At 55.9% G+C, this 20,801-nt stretch overlaps 2 protein-coding genes across 2 annotated transcripts in view; one reads left to right on the top strand and one right to left on the bottom strand.

Moving 5' to 3' along the window:
- The window catches only part of EPN2 (epsin 2), a 66,551-nt gene that overhangs the window by 11,450 nt on the left and 34,300 nt on the right, over window positions 1-20,801 (top strand). The window lies entirely within an intron of this gene.
- LOC136139194 (peroxiredoxin-1-like) lies at window positions 15,824-20,093 on the bottom strand. The gene is given in 4 exon segments (XM_065898077.1): window positions 15,824-16,348; window positions 18,079-18,286; window positions 19,815-19,989; window positions 20,072-20,093. Coding segments are annotated over 4 exon segments (930 nt in total).

The raw sequence follows: 20,801 nt of genomic DNA, 5'->3' as shown, positions 1-20,801 counted from the left end.
CTGATGTTCGTACCCTGTGAGTTTGAAGCTGTTTTTTTCGGTTGTAGAGTAATGATCATATTTATACAAAATCTGGATGTGTGTTGAATTTTTTTTTTTTTGAGGTTTCCCTTTTCCTTTTTTTTAGATGTTGGGGGTAGGAGTTTATTAATTAATTAATTTATTTTTGCTGTGTTGGGTCTTGGTTTCTGTGCGAGGGCTTTCTCTAGTTGTGTCGAGTGGGGGCCACTCTTCATCGCTGTGCGTGGGCCTCTCACTATTGCGGCCTCTCTTGTTGCGGAGCACAGGCTCCAGACGCGCAGGCTCAGTAGTTGTGGCTTACGGGCCTAGTTGCTCCACGGCATGTGGGATCCTCCCAGACCAGGGCTCGAACCCGTGTCCCCTGCATTAGCAGGCAGATTCTCAACCACTGCGCCACCAGGGAAGCCTGGTGTGGGTTGAATTTTATTAGCACTTCTATTAAGGCAAAACAATGAGAATTTTGCTATTTTCGTTTTTTTTTTTTTTTTGTAAAATACATATAACATAAAATTTACTATGGTAACCGTTTTAAAGTGTAAAAACTCAGTGGCATTAAGCACATTCCCGGTGTTGTGCAGTCATCACCACCATCTAGTTTCTGAGTTTTCCGTCACCCCAAGGAAACCTGTGCCCATCAGCAGTCATTCCCTCTCCCTCCCCTCCCCGACCCGGCACCCGTGGACTTGCCTGTGCCGGACAGTTCACATATTTGGAACCACGCAGCACGTGGCCCTCTGCGTCTGGCTTCTTTTCACTCAGCGTCGTGTCTTCCAGGGTCACCCCTGTGGTCAAGTGTCAGTGGCTTCATGCCTTTTTTTTTTTTTTTTTTTTGCGGTACGCGGGCCTCTCACCGTTGTGGCCTCTCCCATTGCGGAGCACAGGCTCCGGACGCGCAGGATCAGCGGCCACGGCTCACGGGCCCAGCCGCTCCGCGGCACGTGGGATCTTCCCAGACCAGGGCACAAACCCGCGTCCCCTGCATCGGCAGGCGGGCTCTCAACCACTGCGCCACCAGGGAAGCCCGCTTCCTGCCTTTTTATGGCTGGATGATATTCCATCATGTGGATAGACCACGATTTGTTTATCTGTTCATCTGTCGATGGACACTTGGTTTGTTTCCACCTTTGGTAGTTGTGAATAGTTAGCTTGTCAGTACTTAATTTGAAATGTGGTGTGTGGATCAAAAAGAAAATGGCATCTATGAGTGGGCAGGAGGGTGACTTAATCTTGACTCCATTGATTTTAACACACACGTTTAAAGGAGCTCACTGCTGAGCGTGACACACGGATCGGGGAAGCGCACCGCACGCAGCGTCGTGCTCGGGGCGCCCAGGCCCGCGTGGCCGTCTTCTGCTTCCGGTGGCCTCGAGGCCCGCTCAGAAGGCTGCCGTCTGAGGACAGGCCCTGCCCCTCCCGACCTGAGTGGCCACAGCCGCGGGTCTGGGGGTGAACGGTGGCCTCTCTGAGCATGGCGGTGAGGGGAGTGCTGGGCAGGTGTGGGACTTGCCCCCCGAGTGACGGGGACAGACTGAGTGTTCTCACGAGAGCCATTGGCACGGGGGTCGGCGCCTTTCCTCATGTTCCTCAGTGAGCTGGTCAGAGTCGGTGCCCTTGTGTCTTCGTGACCACGTGCTGAGCTCAGGATGGCTGGTTACGCACCTGGCGGTCGGCTGCACGATGCAGTGACTCGGTAGCAAGGTGTACATGTGGGCGCTGATGGCTGGTAGGAGGTTACTTCCGGCGAGCGGTCAGTGGGCAGCCCAGCTGCTGAGTGTGGGTCAAGGGCTGCTGTGTTGGGGGCAGAGGGACCCTTGGCCGCTTCATAGGTGGTTCCAGTCCTGGTGTTGGGAGCACGCCTTCATCTTCTTCATGCTGTGTGTGTGCTTTTGGAGGACGTGAGAGAGGTGTTCATCTCAGGTCCCAGGACAAGGAGAAGCTTCTCCTGTGAATCTGGTTTCTTTCTGTCTTGTGGGCAGTGTGAATCACTTTTGCTCTGTCCACCAGGAAGCTCAGCGCAGAGCCAGTCATCTGTCCCAGCTCTGGTGTGGTCTCTGCACTTTGGGTTCTGATCTTGCCTTCCGGCCCAGCTTTCTTTTCCTCCCCTTCTGTTTCCCTATTGCCTGGGTTTCTTCATTTACTCGCTTTCACTATGTTCCCTGGCTTTCTCTCGGCCAGTAATTCTCAAATGCTGGATCTGTACCGCCTTCTGTTTTAACTCTGCTGGATGGGGCCTGAGCATAAGTGTGTTTCCAAAGCTCCCCAGAGATTCAAGCATGTGGCTGGGCTTGGGGGCCACCGCTGTTGTCCGTTTCACATCTTTTTAGCAACAAGGCAGGATAAGTAGACAAAAAGGATGGAGTCGCGGAGGAGAGCCGACCCAGAGGTGGTGGTCTGAGCTCAGAGAAGCCGAGTCAAGTGGATCATGTCGTTCTCTTGCCAGTGGAACCAGGGGGAAAGCTCTCCTTGGCCAGCGCTGCAGAAGCCTCAACTCCTGGACAGGCTGGGGATGAGCGACTGGAGATCTTGCTTTGAGGGCCTTGGGCCTGCCTGGTGGGAGCACGGCTTTGTGACAACGTCTACGGGCCATTCAGGACACAAGCCCGTGCATGGGACCCAGTCATGCTTAATACCATTTGCTATAGAATGTAGTTCTAGAAAAGACCCAGTGTATAAGGAGAGCATTTAGAACATGGTCTTCGCAACTAATCTGATCCCACCTGTGCGTTAGAGTGGCATTGTCCCTGCTTTAAAGAGAAACAAGAAATTATGAAAGAAAATACATTCGTTCTTGATTTTAAAAATATACTTTATTGGCAGAAGAAAAGAATAAAGTAAGTAGCACAAGAAATCACTATCTAACCTGACTGCAAGATGTTAGTAGGTTTTAACATTTGAAGGAAGAGAAACAAATGTTTCTTTAAACAAACCAAACCAAACCTTTTATTATTTCTTCCCCCTCCCGCCAAAAAATCCCAGGTTTTTTTCACTTAGTTCTTTTAACTTTGAACAAAAATCTTGGTAACTCTTTTTCCTCTTTACCATCTGATTATCAGTAGTTTCCAAAGACTAAAGTGAGCTCTACCGAAATAGATGATACAATATAGGATTTCCAATATAGGATTTCCAAGCGGGGTGTCTCTTCTGTACCAAGTCTCAGGGGGAATGTTTAGGACGCCTGTTTTAATGGTCATGTAAGAAAATTTGGAAAGTTCGTATAAGTAGGAAGGACCAAACTAGAACTAGCCTTGTCACTGTGATCGCTGTTAATATTTTGGTTTATTTTCTCTGAGTCGCTGTTTGCTTAGTGCCCAGGGGTCTCTGTGGCCTGTGTGACTGTCACGGGGTGGCACAGAGCTTACCCTCGAATGGCCACGCTGGGAAGAGGCCAGCTGCCCCCTGTGGTTTGTCCCCTCCTCCCTTGCTGTGGGTGGTGGGGTCTGGAGGGCGGGAGGGAGAGGCTGTGGGGAACGAGGGGCTTATTCAGCAGTCGGATGTTGGGGGGAAGAGGGCACCCTGACGGGGAGGGAGGGAGGGATGGGGCGTGTAGGCCGGCGGCCCCCTGGGCAGTCACCTGCTGCTGTCTGGGCCCAGGTTCCCCTTTATGATGTAGCTCAGAGAGTGGGACTGTGTGACATCCAGGGCCTCCCAGGCCCGGAATGCCAGGGTGCTGTGTCTGAGAGCAACTTCCGGGCCGCCGTGGTTCTGGTGTTTCTGAATGAACCTGCTCATGTGTCTCCTCTGGGGAGTCTCCAGGGGAGAAAACAGGCCAGTTCCTCAGGAATGTGCTTGCCCGAGGCTCACGGGCTCCACCTGCTCCAGTCCAGGCTGTGTGTCCACGGGTCACTTCAGGGTGACCCAGGACAAGTCAGTGCCGAGTGAGCCCCCTCTGGGGCCCTTGGCATGGACGCAGCTGGTGCCCAGCCAGAGGCCCTGTGAGCAGCTCTGCCCTGTGAGCAGCTCTGCCGCGCTGGGGAGAGGTCCCCGCTTCCCTGCCCGCCTGGCTGGTCCCAGAGTCACCGCAGGAAGGAGATGTCAGCCTGCCCCCGAGGCCGCCCTTCCCGGGAGGGCGGCGGGCCTGCCGTGTGAGGGCCAGCGCAGCGCCGGGCTGGGGGAGGCCTGGCGCGCTTGTCACACGGAGGTGTGCGTCGATTTGAGTGCTGCATTGCTCTGCCAGCCGGTGGATGGTGAAGAAATCCTTGCAGTGGAAATTTAAAGGCCGCTGCAAGGGAAGAAAAAGAAAATTGGTTTCAAACTAGGAAGAGGGAAACAAATACTGTCTTCTTTTAAAAAAAACCCACTTCTTTAGCACACTGCTTCTGAATCAAGCTCTCAGAAATGAGATTTAAAAGAAAAAACTGCCCCGCGAGGCTCACAGAATGTAATCTGGAGTTGGGCACCCTAAGGTGTCTCTCCTCGCAGGAGGTGACATGGAAGGAGCACGGCATCCCTTGATCTGGCGCCTTCTGAGCATCAGGTCACTTCAGAGGGAAGTTCCCAGACCAGTGCTGTCATGCTCTGAGGGCCTCTCCTTCACCCCGCAGCTCTGTGTCTCTCTCAGTTTCACTGAGGCCGGGGGAGGGCCCCATGGGAGGGTGCAGTTCTGTCGCTGGCCTCTAGGGCCGACCCCGAGTGCCCCTCTCTGTGCTTGCGGGCTGTGGTCACAGCTGTCCTGCTGGGAGCGGGCTCCGCCCGCACGCCGCCCCTGCCTGGCCCGGAGGCTCCTGCCCGGGGCGCCATCCACCTGTGTCCACGCGAGCACTCTGCAGCCAGGGGCTGCATCTGGCGGCGCGGAGGACACAGGTGCCGCACCTGGTGGTGGGTGAGGCCAGACTGGGCCACGCTGGGGAGGGTGGGGAGAAGGGCCACTCCAACCAGCCAGACGGGGGCGGGGGGAGCGGGTCAGGTGGGCTTGTGGATGCTGAGGGTGGGAAGGGGGAGACGCGAGCCTGTGTGGCCTCCAGCTGCCCCGGCCGGCGGTGGAGCGCTGACAGCTCACGGGGGAGGATGCAGCCCTGGCTGATGCCTGTGCTGGTGCTGTCCCAGCACTGGCCAAGGGACCTGTTGGCCAAATGAGGATGGGGCTTATTTTTCTTAAATATATGAGCTTTTGAATAGGCGATACATCCACATAGTTCTGAACTGAGAAGGTGTTAAAATACATTCTGAGCAATCCTCCCCTTTACCTCTGACCTCCCCTGCCCCACCCCCTTCTCCCTAATAGCAACCCCTTTTAGTATCTGAATAGCCTTCCAGTGTTCTTTATGCAAATAAAGCAAAAGCAAATTTATATTCTTATTTCTCCCTTTGTGTTAAATCAAAGATAGCACCCTGTACACATTCTACCCCTTGCTTTTTTACTTGCAGCGTAGCCTAGAGACTTTCCGTGTCACTACTTGGAGAGCCATGTCCTCTCTGTGAGCGTAGTGCTGTGATGCTCTCCTCCTGTACTGTTTTTTGGGGTTTTTTTGCGGTACGTGGGCCTCTCACTGCTGTGGCCTCTCCCGTTGCAGAGCACAGGCTCCGGACGCGCAGGCTCTGCGGCCACGGCTCACGGGCCCAGCTGCTCCGCGGCACGTGGGATCTTCCCGGACCGGGGCACGAACCCGTGTGCCCTGCATCGGCAGGTGGACTCTCAACCACTGTGCCACCAGGGAAGCCCACCTGTACTGTTTTAAATCCCATCCCGTGTACGGCAGCTTCCAGCTGTTCCTCACGTGCTGTTACATAACATTCCTGAGAGGATCGATCTTACCTACATGTCCTTCCCCATGTAAGCAGGTGGATCTGCAGGTAGCATTCCCCAGGGACAGTGCTGGGTCCAAGGGTAATACACAGTTGTCATTTTGATAGATTTTGCCAAAGCCGTCCACAGGGGTTACCACACCCTGCCCTCCCACCAGCCCGTTTCCCCCTGGGCCTCACCAGCAGAAGGTAGAGTCAAACATTTGGATTTTTGCCAACCTGACGGATGTAAAGAGTATCTCAATGTACTTTTCTTTGATTTATTTATTTTGATTTATTTATTTTTGGCTGCATTGGGTCTTTGTTGCTGTGTGCAGGCTTTCTCTAGTTGCAGCGAGTGGGGGCTACTCTTCGTTGTGGTGCGCGGGCTTCTCATTGCGGAGGCTTCTCTTGTTGCGGAGCACGGGCTCTAGGCACGCCGGCTTCAGTAGTTGTGGCCCGTGGGCTCAGTAGTTGTGGCTCGCGGGCTCTAGAGCGCAGGCTTAGTAGTTGTGGGACATGAGCTTAGTTGCTCCGCGGCATGTGGGATCTTCCCGGACCAGGGCTCGAACCTGTGTCCCCTGCATTGGCAGGTGGATTCTTAACCACTGCGCCGCCACGGAAGCCCTCGAGGTAGCTTTAGTTTGCATTTTTCTGAAATGTGAGCTGATCATTTCATATGCTTAGGGACCACTTACATTTTTTTGTGGACAGTTCTTTTCCCATTTTTCTCTTGAGTTATTGGTTGCTTACTTCTCAATTTCTGTGAGTTCTTTATGTTTTTGGAAGGTTGGTTCATTGTGTAATGAGCTGTAAATATTTTTTTAAATTTTATTATTTATTTATTTTTGGCTGCGTTGGGTCTTAGTTGCGGCACGCAGGATCTTTCATTGCGGCGCGCAGGCTCTTTGTTGGGGCGCTTGGGCTTCTCTCTAGCTGTGGCGTGCAGGTTTTTCTCTTCTCTGGTTGTGGCACACAGGCTCCAGGGCACGTGGGCTCTGTAGTTGTGGCGCGCGGGTTCTTTATCACTGGACCACCAGGGAAGTCCATGTAAATATTTTTTCAGGCTAGGAATTATTCTAATCTAGCCAGATTCTTTTCCCCCCATCTCCTCTTAAAGATTCAGACTGTGGCCTTGGGATGGAGTCTGGTCCTATTGGGACAGAACCGTGACCTCGGCTTCCTTCCAGGACTTGAAGCTAATTGGCCCCAGACAGGTTTTCAGCATGGGCATACAGTGTGGTTTGGATGTGTTTGCCTCTGCGCGGCGGCTGCGTTTCCAGGGTGTGTGGCCACCGTCATCATTCGTGCAGCCGGCTGATGGAAGGCCATTGTTCTTTTGGTTGTTACTCACAGCCTTGTGGTTAGGTGATTTATGTGCCACACAGTAAGGTTCACGCGTTGGGAATATATGGTTCACAAGCTTTTAGTGTATTTGGCGTTGTGCAGCCATCCGTGTAATCTTACTTCAGAATATTCCATCAGCCCCAAAAGAAACCCCGTACCCACTAAGCGGTCACCCCCTTCCCCCCCGTCCCCCAGCCTCTGGCCGCTGTTGGTCTGCTTTCTGTCTCTGGACTTGCCTGCTCTGGACGACTGGTAGAAATGGAGCGATGTGTGGCCTTGCGTGTGTGCTTCCCTCGGCGTGTTTTCCCAGTTCCCTGTGTGGAAGCAGGTGCCTGCACCTCCTTACGTGTTCAGGCTGAATGCTGTTCCGCTGTATGGATATGCCACGTTTTATTATTCTAGTTACCCATTCATCTGTTGAAGGGAAGCTTTTTCCACTTTCTGGCTGTTAAGAGCGATGCTGCTGTGAGCTCCGTGGGCACCGTGTCCTTTCTCTTGGGTAGAGACACAGGCCTGCACCACCCCCACGCTGGGGAAGGAACGTGGAGAAATGCACACTGGCCTCTAAAGTGCTGGACACAAAGCGACACACGTCACTTCTGCCACATTTTACTGGCCAGGGCCGTGGCTGACCCAGAACGGGGGTGGGGAATGCAGTTCTGTCCCAGGCCCTGGAAGCCGCGGACTAGAAATGTTTGGTGCACAGAACTAATGACTGCAGAGAGGCGGAGCGGGCATCCGGGGGCCGAGGGGAAGGATCCTGTCTGGAGGGGTCACTAGCAAGGTGGAGCTCCAGGGTGAGAGTTACCTGTCACTGATGGGTCCTCCTTGAAAGCTGGTTGGTGGAGAGACCTTGAGTCTTGCAAGGAGCAGCTTAGAAGTGTGTGGTGGTCTTGGAGAGGACAAGGGCAGCCTCACGGAAGGAACGTTAGGCTCCCGGGCTGAGGACCGGGCTCCCTGAGCTTTCCCGGCAGGCGCTGGGGCTCAGCAGGGGCAGCGCAGAGCTCACCCACCCTCTCTTCTTGCCTGTAAAATGCCTCCCTTGCGGGATGTGGCACACAGTGGGCTGTTACGAAAGGCAGCTGTCACCTTGGTGAGTTTGGCCAGCAGCAGTGGAGCCTGTGGTCACTGAGTGCATGGGCCCGGCCTCCCCGGGTCTTGGTCCATCCTCGCTGGGAAGCACGGATGTGCCGAAGGACCGCCCTGTCCTCCCCCTGGTGACCCCAGGCTGGCTGAGGGAGGAGGAGGCCGGTGGCCAGTGAGTATTCTGGGGCAAGTAGACAGCTCTCCCCTAAAATGCAGTGTTTTCTGGACAGACCTGCGTATGCGCCGTGGTCAGTGCTGGAAGCGCACTCCTTTATTATTATTTTTCTAAACAAAGTAGCACAAAGGCAATGTAAACATTGTTTGAACAGAAGCATTTGGCTAATGGAGATAAAACCGAAAGGAAAATAACAACTTTAATTTCTTTTTGGCTTTTGTGTTTTGACATTTAGCAGTGTACTTCTCATCTTTTAAGAATTGGAAAAAATCATACGGTATGGAAACCGCGGTTTGTTTCTGCTTGTTCACTTAGTGTGAAATGGACCCGGTGCCCGCCTTGCCTGACCTCGGCCTCTCCTGGAGGGTGTGGCGGGGGACCGCGGGGCCAAGGAGGGTCCGGCAGAGACGCACTGCGGACCCGTAGGAGGAGCGGAGGGTTCCACCTCTGTCCACGCAGCTTTTTCAGGTCGTCATCTGTGGGGCCTCGAAGGCAGCCACTGTGCTTCCCGGAGGAGGTGACCACCCGTGACGCTGGGGCCAGCCATCTTTCCGCTCCGACCAGCTGTTGTTTTTAAACCGCAGCAGTATCGTAGGCCGTGTGTCCTGCTCCGCAAGACGTCTGTGGGTCCTGGACTTGGGCATCAGGTGAGGGTGGGGAGAGCCGCCGAGATCGGGGGCGGCGTGTGAGCAGGTGGGGTCGAGTCGTTCCTTCCCGCGGCAGATGTGTGCCCGGCTCCGCGCCAGGCCCTGTGAGGCAGCCAAGTGCGCAGACAGTCGGGGCCTCTGTCCCCCGAGAGCCCGCAGTCCAGAGGTCGGGGGGGGGGGGGGGGGGGGAGGAAGGAGGGAGAGGCGGGGGAGGGCCGGAAGCCGGCCGCGCGCGGGCGGGGGGCGCTCAGGGAAGGGGAGGTGGTGGCGCCGGGCTCAGTGTCCTGCCACGGGGGCCTGGGCCTCCACGCAGCAGGCCTGGGCGGGCCGTGCGCTCCCACACAAGGGTGTCTGAGCTGTTGGTCGGCGTAACTGGGACGCGTGCAGCTCTCCCAGCCTGAGGCTGGCTTCTTGCCACATCCTCTGGACTCCCTGCATCCCTGTCAGTTAACACCGCTCCCTGAGACCCTCAGCTCTTGCCTCCCCTGCACTGGATGGTTCTCCTGTGTCTCTGCCCCGCTCCTGGCCCTTCTTGGACTTCACTGATGGCCGCTCACCTCCTCTGACTTGCGCCCTCACCCCTGCTCTCCTGGGCTCCTCTAGCGCCCCGCCCAGCCCTCAGTACTAGCTGCTCCTTGGCCGTCTCCACCCTCCGTGCCTGTCCTGCCGGCACCTCCAGCTACGTTCCTCTGAAATGAAACTGCTTGCTCTGCCTCTTACCTTCTCCTGAAACCGGCTCACCCTCCGCACCTTGACATCCTGTGAAAGGTGCCGCTGTGTCCCTGCCATTCCCGCCGGCCTCTGGTGTGGGCGTCCGTGTGCTGCCGCCCCCGCCCCCGCCCCCGCCCCCGCCCCGCCGTCCGCCTGCTGCGGCTCCATCAGTGCTGCAGAAGCCCCGCCTCCACGGCGCCACCTCTCTGCCCCCGGACAGCAAACCCACTCCAGTAGCTTTGAGGAGTGGGTTTAGCAGTGTATCTCAGAATAATTTTAAGTGGTAGCAGCTGAACATTACTGTCTTAGTAGCTCTTTATCTACAACACGCCGTGGTGCCCTCGGCGGCTCCTCAGGAAGCCCAGCAGAGAGCTACCGCGGGACCCAGCAGCCCTGCCCCTCGGTATCTGCCCGGGGGGACTGAGCACACGCGTTCACACAAAAACCTGTACGCAGAGTTCACAGCAGCGTGCATAACGGCCAAGAAATGGAAACAACCCAGGTGTCCTCCAGCTGACATGTGGGTAAATAAAATGTGGTCTATCCATACGATGGAAAATTACTCCCCCATAAAAAAGAATGAAGTACTGATGGATAGTGCAGTGTAAATGAACCTTTAAAATATGCTAAGTGATGGGGCTTCCCTGGTGGCGCAGTGGTTGAGAGTCCGCCTGCCGACGCAGGGGACACGGGTTCGTGCCCCGGTCCGGGAAGATCCCACGTGCCGCGGAGCGGCTGAGCCCGCGCATCCGCAGCTAAGCCTGCGCATCCGGAGCCTGTGCTCCGCCACGGAAGAGGCCACGACAGTGAGAGGCCCGCATATCAGGAAAAAAAAAAAAAAATATATATATATATATATACATACACGCTAAGTGAAAGGGCCACATACTGTGTGATTTCGTGTATGTGAAATGTCCAGAATAGGTGAATCCACAGAGACAGAAAGCAGGCTGCTGGTCGCCTGCGGGGGCCGGGTGGAAGGAGCAGTGGGTGGTGACTGCCGACATGCAGGGTCTCCTTGGAGGGATGAGAAATGCCCACCACGGCCACGGTTATCCAACACTGTGAGGGTGCTAAATTGAGTGTGGATTGTACACTTTTAAAATGGTGAATTTTATATCTATAAAAACAAATAGAAATATAAAAACAAAACAATAGAAAAACAACCCCTCCCCCAAATGCCATAACAGTGATACCTGATTTCATGCACGTTATTACTTAATGCAGGTATTTGAGTTTAAAAGTAAATTGATTTAGGGACTTCCCTGGCAGTCCAGTAGTTAGGACCCAGCACTTTCACTGCCGAGGGCCTGGGTTCGATCCCTGGTCCGGGAGCTAAGATCCCACAAGCTGTAAGGCATGACCAAAAAAAAGGAAATTGATTTGAAGAAAAATATTAAGCAAACAATGGTGCAGCTTGGAGAGAATTCCTAAGAAAGCACCTGGCACATTGGAGACATCCTGTGCATGTTAACCATTATTACTGTTACTTGGAGGATTTGGCAGAGATCTGGAAGGTGAGTGACCGAGGTCGGCAGGTCCGGATCCCTTAGCGCGCCGAGTGAGGCCCGTAGACATCAGTGCCTCATCACCGCCTCCCTCGTGCCCTGCGGTCCCCCCACCCTCCCGCGGCTCTGCCTTGGTTGCGCGGATGTCCCAACCCAGATGAGGAGCCGCGTCGTATGTTTGTTTCCCTGTGAGCACCGGTCCTTAAGCACCGAGTGTGTGAAAAGTGCTTGTTGAATCTAGTATCAGCTAAACCGTTCATCTCTCTTTGCGCTGTGATGATGAAATGATGTTATAAGAGCAGAAGCATTTTCAAAACACAGTTCAGAGGACACTCGTACACCCTGCGGAGTAGTTCTGATCCCAGGGACGTGGTCTAGAACACTGGGTGCACGAGTCCCAGGGGACACATGCGCACACCAGCACTGTTCACGATGGTGAAAAGGTGAGCTCGGTCTAGGTGTCCACGGACAGGAGAATGAGTGGGGAGACTGTTACATGTGAGCACAGGCAGCTGCCATACAGCAGGGACGCGGATGAGCCACCCCAGACCCGCAGCCACACGTGTGGACGAGTCTCAGACACGTAGTGTCGACGCCGGAGCAGGTTGTGGCAGTGGTACAACATGTGTGGTAAGATCATTTTCTTTTTTAAAAGCAAGGGACGGAGGAACTCAGAACCCGAGCTGTTTGCTGGGGTGGGGGAGGGGGAAGGGGCCTGGGTGACAGGGGTGCCTCGTCTGGGCCCCACATGTGGTTGGTGCGTCTGCTTTTGTATATGCCCAACAGCATGTCACAAACACTTAAGAGGACAGAGGAGCGGCAGGAAGAGCTTCGGGCGGGTGCGCCTTTTCTGGGCCGACCGTGACATTTGAGAGCCCGCTGAGTGTTGCAGAGTAACACCCTGGGCAGGTCTCCAGCAGAGGGGAAGGAGGGAAGTTGCACTTTTATTCTGAACCAAAAGAGGAAGCTTACCTTTCATCACCGAGACCCGGTTTTTCCTGGTGGTGTTTCAGATGGCAGCTGTTTTAAAGGAATAATCCGCGTTCTCGGGTTGTTACAGCCCGTGTGGCTGATTTAGCAGAAGACACGGTTATAGCCAAAGAGGTACCATTTCTTAAGGGTGTGAGTTCTGAAGGGCTAATTTTTTTTTTTAATAAATTTATTTATTTTTGGCTGTGTTGGGTCTTCGTTGCTGCACGTGGGGTTTCTCTAGTTGCGTTGAGCGGGGGCTACTCTTTGTTGAGGTGTGCAGGCTTCTCATTGCGGTGGCTTCTCGTTGCGGAGCACAGGCTCTAGGTGTGCGGGCTTCAGTAGTTGTGGCACACGGGCTTCAGTAGTTGTGGCACCCAGGCTCAGTAGTTGTGGTGCATGGGCTTAGCTGCTCCGCGGCATGTGGGATCTTCCCACACTAGGACTCGAACCCGTGACTCCTGCATTGGCAGGTGGATTCTTAACCACTGTGCCACCAGGGAAGTCCTCCAGAAGGGCTAATTTTTAAATCGTTTTGGAGTCTCTGGCACCCGAGGCTCCTACCCTGCCGGATTTCGTCGTGTTGCCGTCTGTGGGACCTGACATGTCCCAGGGTGAAGCTTTCTTGGAGAGCGTTAAAGGCCCCCTTCTTTGTAGGCTGCACTGGAAGGAGCTGGGAACACCAGGGTTCGATCCCAGGACAGCACCACACAGCTCAGAACTAGCGTCCGCACGTGGGCGGGGGCTGGGCCCCTTCCAGTTCCAGCATCTTTGCTCCTGCCCTCTTCGTTTGGTGAGCTGGACAGGATGTCCTGTGGCCAGCTGAACAGGGGGTAGGAAAACAGTTGCTTCTCTGTCATCTTTTGGCCTTTTCAGCACCTAGACAGGAGGGGCCCTTCTAGGCCTCTGGATTCAGTGAGTAAAAATTCATTGTTCTCGTGACTTTGAGCATTGGATTTGTCTGAAGCTAAACAGAATAAGAATAGAGATTAAGAGGGTGGGACCAGAAGCCAGAGGTCTGGGATCATATCCTGGTCCTACCAGTTGCTGGCCTGTAGCTTAGGCCAGTTACTTAACCTCTCTGTGCCTGCACTTCCTCGCCCATGAAATGAGGGTAAGAAGAATAATTACTCCCTGTAGAGTTCTTACAAGGTTCAGGGAGTAGGTACGCCTGGCATACAGCCAGGGCTCAGTCAGGATTCTCCAGTTTCTGTTTAGAGAGCCTCTTCTATTTTCGGTTTCTATTCTAAGCCTGTTCTCTTACGATGACTGCTAGTATCAGAGAGTTAGCACATCTGAGACCTTGCTTGGAAATGCCAGCCACACAGGAGAGGAGCTGGAGCCGGTGCCCGTGTTTAAAGGTTGTGCGTGTGGTCAGGCACCTCCTGCCCAGCGCGTTCTCCCTGGGCCCTGGTTGCTTCTGTAGGCTTGTTCCCCCGCCGTGGATGCTGTCTCCAGGCTGTACTCGGGGGGCTGCTGAGAAGCACCCTCAGAGACACACTCAGCTTGGCACAGCCGGGAGCAAGCAGGTGTCTGGACCCCTGTCATGCAGCGCTGAGCAGCGGCCGTCCTCACTGCGTCCCCTGGCCTCCGGTCACCGCTGGAAAGGCAGGCTGTAGGTCCCTGTGGCCAGACAGGAGGCGTCCACCCTCGCCTCGCACGCTGCCCAGGCTGCTGCTCCTGAGGCCAGGCTGGTGGGGCTTCGGGGCCTCCACTCCCCTTGGCGTGTGCTCGGTGCACGCTGTCTGTCCCTGTCCTCAGGTCTGGCGTCGTGAGCTTTTAACCACGTAGTTTGGTTTTGCGTGTTTGGTGAGCAGAGCAGCTGTTCTGCCCCGAGTGACAGAGATCCCGAGGGAGACTGAGTGGGAGACTGGCCCCAGGTGTGAACCCCGGTGTCTGAGTGGGGGGGGCGGGGATGCTGTTTTCCTTTCTTTCCTTCTGTGCTCATTCACTCAGCGCACGTCAGAGCGCTCCCGGGGTCGGGTTCCGTCCTCGGCGCCGAGGACACAGCGGTGAAGAGAGGGGCAGGGCCCGGCGCTCGCAGGGGGAGCAGACAAACGGGGCATAAGCAGGAAGCTGTCCAACAGAGAGGGGGGCTCCGCCACACGTGGAAGGTGGTGACTTGAGAGAGTGACGCGTGGTCCCGAGGAGGCGAGGTCTAAGCTGACAAGAAAGAGCCGGTGTAGCGGCAGTGCGGGGAGACGGCAGGTGGAGGAGACAGCAGGTAGAGGCAGGAAGTTCCAGGGACCAGGGACATGATGGGGAAGAGGGCGCAGCACGTGGGTGGCACGTGAAGAGCTCACCTTCCCAGTGCGCCCGTGTTCTGGTCTCTGGGGCTCTGGTTCACCCCCTGCGCGGCCTGGGCTGGGCCTGTGAGGACCCGTGGACATCAGCCGTCACTCCCCGAAGCCGTGGGAGCCCCGTTCCTGCACGGCTGCGTGGGGAGAGTCGGACATGACCTCCCGGCCCTGCTGGTTTAAGGGCCGAGGTGAGCAACTGCCCCTTCTTCTCACGGCCTTGGTTTGCACTTACACAGCGTGCAGGCACCTGTTCCTTACCTGCGCGGGCTTCCTCTGAGCGAGCGTCTTGAGCTCCTTTTGAGAACAGTGTCAGGTGGCTGCTGAGCCTGAAACCAGGATTCTGGCTGCGGGGTCCACAGCCCCCCCTTTGGCTTCCGCTCTCCCGCGGGCTCCTCAGGACATGGTGACAGCCCAGCACTTAGCGCCACCACAGTGACCAGCCAGGTCTAAATTAAGCATGAAATCATGGGAATTCTAAATTTTCCCATGTAGCTCTTCTTTTTTCCCAAATGGCTCAAGCTGGAAGATTCTACTGATCGGACTGTAATCCAGCGCCGGGCCTGCCCGGTGGGGTGGGTCTGAAGCCGTCGGTTGCCCCCCCCAGTCTCTGGGTGGCATTGCCACCTACCATTAGTGGGTATTTCTGGTAGCAGAGTCACAGCATGTTAGAATGGAGGCTCTGGCCCGGGGGTCACACGTGTGCAAGCTGCCTTCCTTGGAGGGGGGCCGTGTTGTGAGGGCTGCCCTTCATACTCCACGGTCCCCAGGAAGCCGCACAGGCCCAAGAAACATCCACCGCTAGGCTTCTTGCCGGAACTCTAGCCTCTCTGTGGCTGACCTGGGGCAGGGGCCGCCCGTGACACCACGGAGACGGCAGGGAGTTGAGCCACTTGTCAGAAAGAGGGCCTGGGGACGGGAGGGTTGGGCAGCTCGTCTGCTCTGGTCTGCCCGTCACTTTAGGGGCGGGAGGCTGGGCCTGGCCTGATCCCCGCTTTCCCGGCTCCTGGTTGTGTGCTCTACCGCTCCACGCTGTTCGCTTTCTGGCTGGATTTTTTTTTTTTTTTTTCTCCTCAGCTCAAGTGTAATAAAACTACAAAAGACCAAAAGTGATACCCTACTACTATACACATCAGTTTGCCTGCCCCATAATACTGCTCGGGCCATTCCCTCCAGAGGAAGAAAGACTGGCCTCCCCAACCCCTGCCGGAAAGGCCTGTCCTGTCCCACACCACATCAGGGCTGAGTGGAAGGTCTTGTGTTTTAAGCATGACAGTAGTACAAAAGAGGTTTTGTTCTCATGGCCACCTACTGCAGCCTGGCCCTAAAATGGCCCAGCGCTCACTTCTGCTTAGAGAAATATTCTTTGCTCTTCGGGACATCAGGCTCGATGGTATCGCTGCCAGGCTTCCAGCCAGCTGGGAGCACTTTCCCATGTTTGTCAGTAAACTGGAAGGCCTGAACTAGTCTCAGTGTCTCCTCCACAGAACGGCCAACAGGAAGGTCATTTATGGTGATCTGCCGAAGGATACCTTTATCATCAATAATAAAAAGGCCCCTGAATGAGATGCCTTCATCGGCCTTTAAGGCCCCATGGTCCTGAGCAGTGGTGCGCTTGGGGTCTGATACCAAGGGAACGTTCATGGGTCCCAGTCCTCCTTGTTTCTTGGGTGTGTTGATCCATGCCAGGTGACAGAAGTGAGAATCCACAGAAGCACCAATCACTTGGCAGTTGAGTTTCTTAAGTTCCTCTGCCCCGTCACTGAAAGCAGTGATCTCCGTGGGGCACACAAAGGTGAAGTCAAGAGGGTAAAAGAAGAACACAACTTATTTTCCTTTGTAGTCAGATGGGCTGATATCTTTGAACTGGGGGGCACGGTGCCCGATTTTGGCATTTCCTGAAGACTTATTGCTATCAGCAGGTCTCACAGACAAACCACAGAGGACAGTCAGGAAGGAGACAACGCTGGCCGGAGTTTTTAAGAATGTTGTCTGTGGTTGGTCATTTGCAAAGCTACTCTGAGGAGTGGCAGAGGTGGGGGAGCGCTAAGGGACTCTGTCCTCTGTGGCACGTTTGTGCATCCACGTGGTCCAGCCGTCAGGGTGTTTGATCCTCGACCCTGTGAGGGAGGTGCAGCTTGTCACACCCCCATTTCTAAGTGACTGCGTTGTCGGATGGCCAGAACCATGTCTCCCAACTCCGGTCCTTGCTTCACATCATCCTTTAAAATGACCACGTTTCCACACCTGTGTAATCTGCGCCCAGGGCTGCTCTTCCCAGAGACTGAATGATTGGCCACATTGATAAAGAAAAACGAAATTCCTCATGTGTGTTTTCAGTACTGATTTCTACTTTTAGAAAAATCAAGAACAGGTAAAGTCCACAGGAGGGTGTCTGACATTGAATTTTCCTCTGCTTGTTCCGCGACTGTCGTGTCTTGGGAGAAGCCCCCAGGTGGCTCGTTGCAGGGGGGTGGTTAGAGGGGGCAGGGGTCATCCAGCATGGGGGCAGGGCCGTCAGACCGCACTACGGCCAGTTCACTGGCACCCCGGGGCTCTTCCTGTGTGGGCGGTTTCCCTGTACCTGCTTTATCATCTGGAAGTTAAGTGTCACGTTCGTTTTTGCAATTCTTTCAGTACATGAATGCAAAGTTTTCTTTAAGCCCGCTTTTGGGATAGAGATACAAAATTTGATTTCTCTACCCAGCGAGGAGTCGTTGGGATATGGATGCCATGTTCAGTGAGTGAGGAGGACGGACGTTTCCTTTTCTGGCTGGCCCTCCGCTCCCCCTGTGGGTGTGAAGGCTGTCACCTGCCTTGAGGAAGTCGCAGGAGGCTGCCAGATGCAGATGGTGTGAGCTACCGTCTGGGGTACATTCATTCAGTGGGATCTACTGCTCGTGACTGGCCTGGCCTGTGACTGTTCGGTTTGGGGAGGCGAGAGGCGTTTGCTGCCTTTCCCTCATAGCTGGTCCTGGTCCCTGATAATGATCCCTGATCCCTGAAAAGCCCCCGAAATCTCCGTGGGGGGTTGGTGGAAACCCCGACCGACTGCATCTTCTCCACGCCTGGCCAGCCGTGCCCCATCACAGAAGCACGATAGCCGAGGCACACGTGGGCTTTGACCAGGGACCCACCTGGGCTGCTGGACCACGGAGAGCTTCTGCCTCCCACAGTTGGTCCGGGACTCCAGATTTGGAAGGAATTTTCCCACCCAGCTCTGCAGGCCCTCGGAGCATGTTTTTATGGAATTCTTCCTGCCTCCAGGGGCATCACTCTAGCCTTGGAATGTTTTGTTTGTTTTTTTTTAGTTTTGTTCTGTTTGCTGTTTTATTCAGTCTATTTCTAGTCTCCACTGTCAGTGGAATTCTGGTCGTGTTTTCAGATATGCCAGAATTTTTCTGCCCTAGCCTGTCCTCGGCAAATGTGATCCAGTGGTTACTTTACGGTCACCATTATAAGCTGCTCTTGGAAAAGAGTGATGATCCCAGAGTTTGGCTGGGATAACTGCGTGTCGAGGACTAAGGGATGCAGCTCCTCGGTCGGCCTGGGCTGCGGGTCAGCTGTGGCTGGGGGCCTGGTTGGAGTCCCCACACCTGTCCTGGAGGCTCCGAGTGTGCTCTTTGGCCGCTGCCCAGGACGGAGCGCACAGGCTGCCGGTTACACGTGGCCGCGAGGACTCCTGCAGCTGTGAAGCGCAGGGTACGGGGCTTCGGGCCCAGGTGGGCCCGCAGGTTCAGGCAGTGTCCTGCCCTGTCCGGCTCCATCCTTGGCTCCTGCCTGCTGCGCTGCGGGCTCAGCAAGCTGGGAAAGGAAGGCAAACCGAGGAGGAAGGTTTGGAGAGTGGGGCCTGCGAGCTGTTCAGAAAGAGCAAGAAGAGAGCAGAGCTCAGGGCTGGGTGTGCACTTGGGGAGTGTCGGGGCTCTGAGGGCAGCCCCAGCGGGTGTTTGCTGGCAGGAAGATGTCTGGGTGTTTACAGGCAATCCTGGGGTGGAGGGGGGAGGTTTTAAAATGGGAAAATGAGGTCTGAGGTCTGCGGGGCGAGTGGGATGGACCCACAGTGCCCGCACCCTCCGTTGAGGGCCCAGGAGGCCCCTCACAGCGTCAGAGACTCCCCTGCAGTCTCAGGTGAGGCAGGCACGGAGCAGGTGGGCCCTGAGGATGGTTCCTCGGAGGCGCCTTTGGGTCCCCTTCCCCTTCAGGAATTGCTTACCCCCATCTCGCCCTTTCTGTAGCTTTAGGAAAACAGCACACAGCTGTTCACAGCACATTCCTATGCTTTCTCTGACTGTAACAAGTATTTCATTAGCTTTTCCCCTCTCAAAGCCGAAGTATCTCGGAGAGACTGCTAACTGGTGTCCTTGCAAGCTGGGCCGAAGCCCCTCTTTCTCAGCTGTCCGGGTTCCTTTCCCAGCCTGGGTCTGGGAGGGCGGAGGCACCCAGCCCTCGCTCGCGGGAACGGCTGCCTTTTCTCTGCCACCAAGGGCCTGGGAGGCTCGGGGGGTGCCCTGGCTGGGCCTCGCGGCCTACCCCGGGAGGGCACCAGCCTAGAGGATGGGCAGCAGAGCCCGATGCAGCATCTCTCCCCCAGGACGTGGTTTCTTTTCATTACATATTTAACCATTTGAGGCCTGTTTACCAGGACCGTTGCTCTCATGCCTCCTCGGAGTGCCTCCTGACCTGGAGGAAGGCGGCCGGGGTCTCTCCAGCCCACCTGCTTCTCCCAGGAGCAGGGCGCTCGTGCCTGCCGAGCACCCCGTGGGTGACAGATAAAGTGCCGGGTGGGCCTGGGCCCTGGGGACTTCGGGTGACTGGTGTGACGTTGGCAAGCGTTTGCTCTGGGACATTGGAGCCCTTCCCCTTGGAGGCCCGTCCTCTCGCCGGCGTGGACGGCCAGCCTGGTCACATCACGCACGCAGGTCCCCATCAGAGCGCCTGGCCCTGGTCCTGGGACACACGGTAGAGGGCTTGTGAGAGCCGGTTGGTCAGTGAGGGGGGCAGGCTGTGCCCACCCACGCGGAAGCCCGTACACTCTGTGGCTTCAGAAGGAAGCAGGCTTCCTGGCCTGCTGAGGGGCACGTGTACGACTGTCACTAGGGTGGGCTTCTGTGCTCCCCCTGTCCGCTGGCACCCTGTGCGGACTGGGCATTTCCCGCGGCTTCCCCTCCTGACACTTCTGTTCCCTCACTTCTGAGGCTGTGGATGGGGCCCGGTGGGGGCCGTCAGTCGTCCCTCTGGCAGGAGCAGCCCAGCGTAGGGGCTGCGGCGAGGCGGCGGGTCCTCCCTGGGGGCCCGGGCTCCCCGTCTGCACCAGGGCCGGAACGATCCTTACCTGGAAGGCTTTTTGTGGACAGCCGGGCCCGAGGCCACCCGGCTCCTTCCCAGGCCAGAGGCCCAGAGGCGGCTGGGGTGGGGTGGGGTGTGGGGCAGCTGCTGGCTTTGTCCCCGCCCGGCTGCACTGCTCTGTCCTTGGCGGCCCCTGCGGGCTCTGGGCCTGGCTTCTCCTTCTGGAGGAGAGGAATCACCCAGCAGCCACTCCCCTGCCACCTCCCGGAAGTCTCCCCCTTTGAAGACCTCCCTGCAGGTTACTTGTGCAGAAAGTGCTCTCCATGCCCGCCTTTGCGGCCCCAGCAGCCGGCCGAGTTGTTCTGGATTTGCATCCTCAGATGCCTTGTGCTCACCTCTGTCCCCTGCCAGACTGTGCCTTCCTGAGGGAAGGGACCCTGTTTCTAATCTGTTTCATAAATCTATCAGCAGTGTTTATTACCCACGTCAGGCACAGTGCTGGGCGCTCACTGGTGACCAAGCCAGCTGGGATCCCCACACTCTGGACCAGAGCCCATGGCCAGAGGCGTGGACCTCACTCCAGCTCCGCAGAAGTTTCTTCCCTGGAGAGGTGTGTTTGTGGCAAAGGGCTGGGTGTCCTGTGAATGTGTAACCCTCAGTTTTCTCCTCTGGGAAGTGAGGAAATTGGGGTAGAACAGATTATTTGTAAGGTTGTACTGCACAGCTCGGGCCAGATGCCGGAGGCTTTTGAAAGCCCGGTGGAGGGCCCGAGCCCTGCCCTAGAAGGGGAGTTGGGAGCCTTTATAAGAAGTCAGAAGAGGTGGTCACGGAGAATCCCCCGCAGTTAGAAGCATGGTGCCCAAGCCAGTGTAGACAGACGTTAGATTGTTCTAGCTGGCTTTTGCCTGGTGGTGGAAGAAAAATACAATCAAAATACAATCGGGGACTTTCCTGAGAAGCCACCGCAATGAGAAGCCCACGCACTGCAACGAAGAGTAGCCCGCCCTCTCCACAACTAGAGAAAGCCCGCACG

This window comes from Phocoena phocoena, chromosome 19 (genome assembly GCF_963924675.1).
Source record: "Phocoena phocoena chromosome 19, mPhoPho1.1, whole genome shotgun sequence".
Lineage (NCBI taxonomy): Eukaryota > Metazoa > Chordata > Mammalia > Artiodactyla > Phocoenidae > Phocoena > Phocoena phocoena.
The sequence above is the reverse complement of the archived record's forward strand: the minus strand, read 5'-3'. Positions and strand labels throughout refer to the sequence as shown.